Raw genomic sequence first — 9,805 nt, forward strand, 5'->3', positions numbered from 1 at the left:
ACGTTTGACCCAAGTTAATCAATTTAAAGGGCAATACTACCAAATACTAATTGTGTGTATGTAAACTACTGACCCACTGGGAATGTGATGAAAGAAATAAAAGCTGAAATAAATCATTCTCACTACTATTATTCTGACATTTCACATTCTTAAAATAAAGTGGTGATCCTAACTGACCTAAGACAGGGACATTTTTACTAGGATTAAATGTCAGGAATTATGAAAAACTGAGTTTAAATGTATTTGGCTAAGGTGTATATAAACTTCTGACTTCAACTGTGTATATATATATATATATATATAAGCTGAAATCAATATTATCTATATTCTCCGGATAATCATTTACTGCCTAACAATAATACTAATTAGAATTATGTTATTGAGGACTGGCCAGTAACACATTAATTATTTATTAATAATTGAACCCTTAATTCAGGTCGAATATATTGATATACGGCATAATAAAAGCCTTATTTACTACTTTATATATATATATATATATTACACACACTTATATATACACACACTTATAAACTACTTAATAGTGGCTAATATGTGAACCTTGTATAAAAATAAAGTAGCACACTATATGTGTTCACATTTTAATGAATAAACCCACTCTATATGTGTTCACAACATTTTAATGAATAAACCCACTCTGTGTTCACAACATTTTAATGAATAAACCCACTCTATATGTGTTCACAACATTTTAATGAATAAACCCACTCTATATGTGTTCACAACATTTTAATGAATAAACCCACTCTATATGTGTTCACAACATTTTAATGAATAAACCCACTCTATATGTGTTCACAACATTTTAATGAATAAACCCACTCTATATGTGTTCACAACATTTTAATGAATAAACCCACTCTATATGTGTTCACAACATTTTAATGAATAAACCCACTCTATATGTGTTCACAACATTTTAATGAATAAACCTCAACCAAAGTTTCACAATGCAGTGCCTTCTTTAGGAAAGGTTAATATGTGTATTTAAAGCATAGTGTTAACCATGCTTTTAATTGATCGGAAAGATAGAAGACGAGACAAGAAAGACAGGAGACGTTTTACATGGCAGTCATTTAGCAGACGCTCCTATCCAGTCGGGCTGTGGCACTAACCACAAGACCACTGCAGGCCGCTCCATAAAGACATTTGATTTTTCATTCTTATACAACTTTCATAGCAAAAGGATTTGTCATTTCTCAAATATTAAAAGGGCAATCTGGGAATGGTACACCCATTTTTTTTTACTTATAAGTTAGACACACTCCAGCTAAAAAAATAAATAAAATAAAAATGTTTCTTGTTGAAACAATATCTATCCCAATTAATGTACACCCACTTAAGGGTATAACATATATGTTTTGTGCAAATTAGTGGTTAGACGACCAATAGAGAACAGAAGGGGAAAAGCCCCTCCCACTTGTGCCATGTCATGACTTACTTGAACCACCCATTGAGATGTGCCTTTTGTTAAATAAATAACGTGATAAATGAGATGAAAATGAGACTAAAGTGCCTCTTTAATGATATATAGCCATTAATTCTTGAAGAATGTAACTTAAAATGTCTCATGAGCTTAGTGCTGTCCTACTTCACCACAAGCCAAAATATAAGCTTGTTTTAATATATTTTTTATAAACAATGTAATTGTAAAAAAAAAACATTGTAAAGCTTACAAAACATGGTTAAAGCTATCAGACAGTCATTGTTTCCAACCCTCTGTCTATGAATTTAAGAGATACATTTCTTCAGCTCTATCCCTAAGCTTTTTACAAAACAATGTCAGGGTCACTGTTTGTTTGAATCCCATATTGCCCCTTTAATAAATAAGTAAATACATTTCAGGTTATCCATCTTCACAAATAAATCAAGACAACAGTAAGGCCCATTGAAAACAACACTCACTCAGCAAGATGTGCCCAGGGAAAAGTGAACACACAATATACTAGATAGCCTATTGCTGCATATCCTTCCCAACTCATATCCTATCTCCTTCCCAACTCATATCCTATCTCCTTCCCAACTCATATCCTATCTCCTTCCCAACTCATATCCTATCTCCTTCCCAACTCATATCCTATCTCCTTCCCAACTCTCTTTCTTCCAGAGCATGCCAGCCATTACTTTAAAAGATACATCTCCCGAACGAATTGCACTTGCACTCAGACTGCCAATTAAACCTTGCCCTTGACAGCATCACGGAAATCATTTAAATGGTAAGAAACATCAGAATGAACAAGGTGCTCAGCAAATAAAGGGAGCTGAACAAACTGTGCCCATGATCAAAAATGGATTCGCAAGGGTAAGGGTAGGGGTAAGGGTAGGGGTAAGGGTAGGGGTAGGGGTAGGGGTTGGGGTCGACAGTAGTTGTTGGGCCATCAGAACAGATGTAATCGCTGTCAGCATCTACCCCACTGGAGGTAAATTGGACAAAGCCTGGCTTGTCGGTCCTGATATGGGTGTCGATCCAGGACTGGTAACGGGACACTCTGGTGTAGATCCCAGGGAGATTGGGCCGAGCGCAGCCTTGACCCCAACTAACAACCCCAGACTGGACCCAGACAGAGTTCTGTTGGATCACCATTGGACCTCCTGAGTCACCCTGAGAAGATGGAGCAAGGTCATTAAAAGAAGGATCTAGGAAATGAAATGGAACAGGGCCCAGTTTTTCAAAACTTATCAGATTTCTGCAATCTGATCAGTTTAAAAGCATAGAAATAGAATGAGTAGAACAGGCGTATCATTGACCTGAATGGGGACGCCCGTTCTATTCATTCTATTTCTATGCATTTAATCCTATCCGCTTGCCGAAATCCAAATCGATAACTTTTGAAAAACTGGGCACTGTCGTAGAACAAGATGAGTTAGCGTGAACTTTACCTGACATGAGTCCTTGCCCCCTGCCAGATCACCAGCACAGAGCATGTTGTCTGTGATTGAGCCGGCTCCATTGAGGCAGTCACACTGTCTGTTCCCCACAACTGAAACCTCCACTTCTTGCAGATCCTGAGGGGATGAGAGGGGAACTGAAGGAAATAAAGGAAGTGATGGGAGATTAAAAATGGGAGGTAACAACTTTATGACAATTTACATCAGAATAATAATAAGAAGAAATTCATGTGCACCTGAATTCTGACCACTGGGGGGCACTGTTTCACATAAAACATCATCTCATCAACATCTCCTACAATGGATCATGAATGTGTCCTCACCTCCTTCATTGATGTTGCCCCAGCCGGTCACCCAGCTATCAGTACCATTGTTGAAAACACTATCACTTGCTGCCAGACAGACGGGTCGGATGTAGTTTGTGAAGTTGACTGGTGAGGAGAGTCTGAGCAGAGCGATGTCGTTGTCCTTTGTTAAACCGTTGTAAGATGGATGTATTATGATCTCAGCCACAGTTCTGGACACTTCGTTGGGGTTAATCCCCTCCAGGGTCTGTTGACCAAGGCTAATGTTCCAACCATCTGGGTCTGAGCTTTGTTGGAACGAAAAATGTAATTAAATTAAGATGGATCAAAGTTATGAAATATAAGATTATTATATATATATATATTATATACAGTTACATTTTGGAAAAGTTATTTCAAGAGTTGCGCTCAGCTGCATCACAAATAACTGACAATTATTTATTCGTAATACAACTTTTATGTCCCCTTGTATCTCACGCTAACTCACCTAGAGAAGCAGTGGGCTGCAGACATCACCCACGCCTTGTTGATGAGGGACCCACCGCAAACATGTCCGTCAGAAGTTTGGAGACTTGCCTGCCAGGGCCAACTTCCTGCAGGGGCATTTTCTCCTCCCACTATTTTGTTGTTGAGTGGAGGGGTGCCACACACTAACATAAAAATAGAGATTATTGGAATTAAATACTCCACATTTGCCATTGGTATTAGATCAACAATTTATATTGGAAATCTATAGTGTGGTATCTGCACCGGGATTTCAGCCAAACTGATTTTAGATGAAAATACAATGTCAGAAACTCATGTTTATCATTTGGAGGGTTCCACAAGGGTTCTGTATGAAGGGTGATGGTTCTATGTGGAACCATACTGAAGGTTCAAAGGTTCTTTGCAGAAAATTATTATTTCCTCTTTTGAGGGGGCGGTGGCTCATTAGAATATTTTGGGGAGTGGTTTGCTCACAGTTGTTTTTGTGAATGTGTGAGTGTGTCATGCCAGTTTATCTAATCTGTTGTGTTATGCAATTACATGTTATAAATGTGACCTAAGGACAGAAAACCACAGGAAGAGGTGACCTGGCACGCAGGCCGGGCTTGTCATTTTGGAAGCATGTCAACAGTGGGCGGCTTGTTACTGTGTTTCCCGAATTCCCACACACAGATGGAATTCTTGTCCGGGACTCAGGTGAGTCAGAAAGTGGGGCGCAATATGCAAACAGACTGTGAAATATATACTTTCTCCTTTGAGTCAAGTAAAGGAGAGAAAAATGCATGTTACGCGTCTGAAAACCCGGAGCAGATGGTAGATAGTGAATTTGAAATTGATCCTGACAAAAGTGAGTATGATTCATGGAGAACGTGGATCCATGCCTTTTGGCCTATCCATTTGTGGTGAAGAAGTAGTTGTGTTCTGTCAATTCGATCAGAGTATCCAGAGGTGAACTTTTTGTGCTGTTCATACGGCATTTCAAGACTCAGGGACCAAAGCGGTGTCCTGCTTTTGTTCCGAACCCACTATGGTGTTTGGGGATAGTGGTATATAGAGTATGTTCCGAACCCACTATGGTGTTTGGGGATAGTGGTATATAGAGTATGTTCCGAACCCACTATGGTGTTTGGGGATAGTGGTATATAGAGTATGTAGGGTTAGAGGTTAGAGGACGGTTTCCTTTTTCCCCCATTCCCCTTTGCCCTTTTTGTGGTGAATAAATGTGCACTTTTCAAACTTTGAAAGGATACAATAAGCAACAAAGCGTCTACTCTGCCGGAAAGCCAGACAAAGATTACATGTTATATACACTGAGTGTACAAAACATAAGGAACACCTGCTTTTTACATGCTATAGACTGACCAAGTGAATCCATGTGAAAGCTTTCATTCCTTATTGATGTCACTTGTTAAATCCACTTCAATCAGTCTGGATGAAGGGGAGGAGAGCAGTTAAAGAAGGATTTTTAAGCCTTGAGGCAATTCAAATCTAATCTAATTTTATTGTCACATTAACCGAATACAACGGTTCACCTTACCGAGAATTTTCTTTTCTTTTTTAATTTATTTAACCAGCAAGTCAGTTAAGAACAAATTCGTATTTACAATGACGGCCTACCAGGGAACAGTGGGGTTAACTGGCTTGTTCAGGGGCAGAACGACAGATTTTTACCTTGTCAGCTCAGGGATTCAATCCAGCAACCTTTCGGTTACTGGCCCAACACTCTAACCACTAGGCTACCACTAGGCTACCTGCTTACTTACAAGGTCTTAACCAACAATGCTATTCAATAAATAGAGTTAAGAAATTATTTCTAAATAAACTAAAGTTAAAAAAAATACAAAAAATACAAAAATAACACAATAAATGAACAATAACGAGACTATATACAGGAGGTACCGGTACCGAGTCAATGTGCTGGGTACAGGTTCGTCGAGGTAAATCTCTATATGTAGGTAGGGATAAAGTGACTATGTATAGATAATAAACAGCGAGAAGCAGCAGTGTAAAATGTAAATAGTCCGGGTGCCCATTTCATTAATTGTTCAGGAGTCTTTTGTCAAGGGGCTAGCTGTTAAGGAACCTTTTGGACCTGGACTTGGCACTCCTGTACCGCTTGCCGTGCGGTAGTAGAGAGAACGGTCTATGACTTGGGTGGCTGGAGTCTTTGCCAATGTTTTAGGGCCTTCCTCGGACACGCCTAGTATTTAGGTCCTGGATGGCAGGAAGCTTGGCCCCAGTGATGTGCTGGGCCATATGCACTACCCTCTGTAGGGCCTTACGGTCAGATGCTGAGCATTAGCCATACCAGGCGGTGATGCAACCGGTCAAGATGCTCTCAAGCTGTGGAACTTTTTGAGGATCTGGGGGGGGACATGCCAAATCTTTTCAGTCTCCCGGGAGGAAAAGTTGTTGTCGTGCCCTCTTCATGACTGTCTTGGTGTGTCTGGACCATGTTACATCCTTAGTGACGGGGACACCGAGGAACTTGAAGCTCTCGACCCGCTCCACTAAAGCCCAGGGGGCATGCTCGGCCCTTAATTACCTGTAGACCACGATCAGCTCCTTTCGCTGGCTGACGTTGAGGGAGAGGATGTTGTCATGGCACCACAGTGCCCTGTCACTGACCTCCTCCCTATAGGCTGTCTCATCGTTGTCAGGGATCAGGCCTAGCACAGTCATGTCATCAGCAAACTTGATGATGGTGCTGGTGTCGGGCGGCCATGCAGTGAACTGGGAGTACATGAGGGGACTAAGCATGCACCCCTGAGGGGCCCCCGTGTTGACGGTCAGCGTGGCAGATGTGTTGTTACCTACCCTTACCACCTAGGGGTGACGTGTCAGGATGTCGAAGATCCAGTTGCAGAGGGACGCAAATTCTCACATGGAATAGCCTTCATTTCTCAGAACAAAAATAGACGGATGAGTTTCAGAAGAAAGTTCTTTGTTTCTGGCCATTTTGAGCCTGTAATTGAACCCACAAATTCTGACGCTCCAAATACTCAAATAGTCTAAAGAAGGACAGGTTTATTGCTTCTTTAACCAGAACAACAGTTTTCAGCTGTGCTAACATAATAGCAAAAGTGTTTTCTAATGATCAAATAACCTTTTAAAATGATTAACTTGGATTAGCTAACATAACGTGCCATTGGAACACAGGAGTGTTGTTTGCTGATAATGGGCCTCTGTATTCCATAACAAAATCTGCCATTTCCAGCTACAATAGTCATTTACAACATTAACAATGTCTACACTGTATCTCTGATCAATTTGATGTTATTTTAATGGACAAAAAATGTGCTTTTCTTTCAAAAACAAGGACATTTCTAATTGACCCAAAACTTTTGAACGGTAGTGTATATAACATACTATATGATTAAGATGAGAGATGGTTAAAATTCAGTCAGTCAGAGAGGATTGAAAAATCCCTTATTGGACTTAATATAAACTCACCAGTGGCTGATGAAGAGCCAACCGTTGAAGTGATGCCTGCAATAGTAGTAGTTGCTGGAAGGAATAGACAAAGAGGTTGAAAACCAAGCACGAGCACTTCCTATAAAGCCCTGTAGCCCCAAAATATGAGATTTCCTTTTTTATTTAAACGCTTGTTTGTTACGTTGTATCATGCGGCAACCACCAGTTGATTTTTAAAGTTATTTTGTGACATTTTAAGAGTAATGTGTTGCGTTGTATCATGTTGCAACCACTGGTAGATGTACATTTTGATAGTAATTATAAACCAGACAGAAACTATGACTGCTACACAATAACAAAACAGGGTTTCAGAATTTAGACTTTTGCTAGTTGTTTGAATGAGGAAGTGCTTAAGCACCCCCAAAACCATTCTGCTCGTGGTCCACTCGAAATGCATCACCTAGCCAGGAGGTTAATAAACAAATTAGGCACATTTGGGCAGTCTTGATACGACATTTTTTAAACATAAATGCAATGGCTATTTGGATCAGTCTAAAACTTTGCACATACACTGCTGCCATCTAGTGGCCAAAATCTAAATTGCACCTGGCCTTTCTCTTGCATTTCAAAGATGATGATACAAAAAAAATACAAAAGAACGGTTGTATTTTTCATTGTATTATCTTTTACCAGATCTAATGTGTTAAATTCTCCTACATTCCTTTCACATTTCCACAAACTACAAAGTGTTTCCTTTCAAATGGTACCAAGAAAATGCATTTCCCTGCTTCAGGGTCTGAGCTACAGGCAGTTAGATTTGGATATGTCATTTTAGGCGAAAATTTATAAAAAGGCGAGGATCCTTAAGAAGATTTAATATAATATCAGAAAATTATTCATGATACTTTTACTTTTATATTTTAGCAATTACATTTACTTTTGATACTTAAGTATATTTAAAACCAAATACTGTTATACTTTTACTCAAGTAATATTTTACTGGGTTTCACTTTTACTTTAGTCATTGTCTATTATTAAGGTATCTTTACTTTTACTCAAGTATGATGATTTGGGTACTTTTTCTACCACTGTTTATAAGTCATCTGACTAGGGCTAGCTAATGTTAGCAATCATGGCTACTCAGGACCTATATATTGTATTTACTGAAGACAATACTTCTAGAGCGATTCAAACACTTGACATCATCTAAGGTGCATCATGTGGTTTTAACCAACAACAAAGTAGATAATGATTAGCTAATTTACTAAATTAAACAATGCATGGAATGTGTGTATAGAAATTACACTAAAACACTATGAAAACAGTTGTTTTAAAATCTTTCATTCCAAATCACAGATCATCTCGAGTGATATTGTGGCAATATTAATTTAATTTAAGTGTGCATTCCCATGCAATCTTTCTGTAGAATAAAGAAGTAAATGGATTTATCTGTGCTAATTCATTCACTACGAAGTGATCTGATCTCTGCTCGTTTCCGGTTATCTGTAAGTATCACATGAGGGTTTCAAGTCATCTATAATTCGGTCAGAGTTGAAAAGTGGAATTGGACACGATGTAAACTCACCAGGAAAAGCAGTGGTCACCATACCTTGAGAAACAACAGGGTGGGATCAAGGTCAGCCAAATGAAATTCACTTGTAAAATAGTAGCACAATCATGATCAAACAAAGTGGATAAAGTACTTACCCATCATCAACAGAAGCAACACGGAAAGCGTCCTTTGACTCCCCATTATCAGAAGCTCCTTTTCTGCTCAAATCTAGGAGCAAACACGATTATCATTATCGTCATACCCACGAATATCATTATCCCCTTCTTCAAAACTGACTTCATTCACAAATATGTTAGACGAGCTCACCTGTTTCTGTGCATTCACCCTTTCTTCTGTGTATTTCTGTTGGGTTGGCGATATACTCTTATATACTGTAGACAATGGGGGCTGAATCAATGACATCAATGAATAATCTCAAGGACATCTACTGTCGTTGTGACAATTGCACTCACACGAATAGCTAACCTGTTTCTCTAGTTCTTTCCTTTATCCAGGTAGTTGGAAGTAGGCATACAGTAAGTCTCTGAATGTTCTGGTAGCAAATACCTACCAAACCGGTTTGAATACATTTTCCACTGTTGATGGGTCATCAGCAGGGCAATAGGTACACTCTTTAGAAAAAAGGGTTCCAAAATGGTTCTTCGACTGTCCCCATAGGAGAACACTTTTTGGGGTCTAGGTACAACCCTTTTTGGTTCCAGATAGAACCATTTTTTAGTTACATGTAGAGTCCTCTGCGGAAAGGGTTCTACATGGAACCCAAAAGGGTTCTTCCTGGAACCCAAAAGGGTTCTTCAAAGAGTTCTCCTACGGGGACAGCCGAAGAACACGTTTAGATTCTAGATAGCACCTTTTTTCCCTGAAGAGTGTATGCTGAGTTAAGGGTCTGTGAGAGGGTTTTGTACATGCAGTAATGTAATGCATTTTTTAAATGCAGAATAGTGTAGATTAACTGGAAGAACAAACCAATATCTTGAAATGTCTTGATCATATACAGTTTATTTTTTATTTATTTCACCTTTATTTAACCAGGTAGGCTAGTTGAGAACAAGTTCTCATTTACAACTGCGACCTGGCCAAGATGAAGCATAGCAGTGTGAACAGACAACACAGAGTT

The 9,805-nt window shown here is 39.2% G+C and overlaps 1 protein-coding gene across 1 annotated transcript; it reads right to left on the bottom strand.

The window, feature by feature from the left end:
- Window positions 1–659: 659 nt before the first annotated feature.
- On the bottom strand, window positions 660–9,136 carry LOC112224675 (tryptase). Its single transcript, XM_024388373.2, has 8 exons — window positions 8,995–9,136; window positions 8,823–8,895; window positions 8,701–8,724; window positions 7,155–7,208; window positions 3,703–3,865; window positions 3,234–3,502; window positions 2,902–3,047; window positions 660–2,623 (listed from the first exon to the last, which is right to left on the bottom strand). Exons 2-8 carry the CDS (start codon window positions 8,866–8,868, stop codon window positions 2,231–2,233), a joined length of 1,095 nt encoding a protein of 364 aa, XP_024244141.1. The 5' UTR covers window positions 8,869–8,895; window positions 8,995–9,136; the 3' UTR covers window positions 660–2,230.
- Between the last annotated feature and the right edge of the window lie 669 nt (window positions 9,137–9,805).

The sequence above is a fragment of the Oncorhynchus tshawytscha genome, linkage group LG25, assembly GCF_018296145.1.
Source record: "Oncorhynchus tshawytscha isolate Ot180627B linkage group LG25, Otsh_v2.0, whole genome shotgun sequence".
NCBI lineage: Eukaryota > Metazoa > Chordata > Actinopteri > Salmoniformes > Salmonidae > Oncorhynchus > Oncorhynchus tshawytscha.

Excerpts from the sequence above, each read along its gene's own strand:
- LOC112224675 (XM_024388373.2), bottom strand. The coding sequence starts at position 8,868 with ATGGGGAGTCAAAGGACGCTTTCCGTGTTGCTTCTGTTGATGATGG. Across the intron at positions 8,725-8,822 it reads GTTGCTTCTGTTGATGATGG|GTATGGTGACCACTGCTTTT; the intron begins GTAAGTACTTTA and ends TTGTTTCTCAAG. Across the intron at positions 3,866-7,154 it reads TGGCTCTTCATCAGCCACTG|TGTGTGGCACCCCTCCACTC; the intron begins GTGAGTTTATAT and ends TTTTTATGTTAG.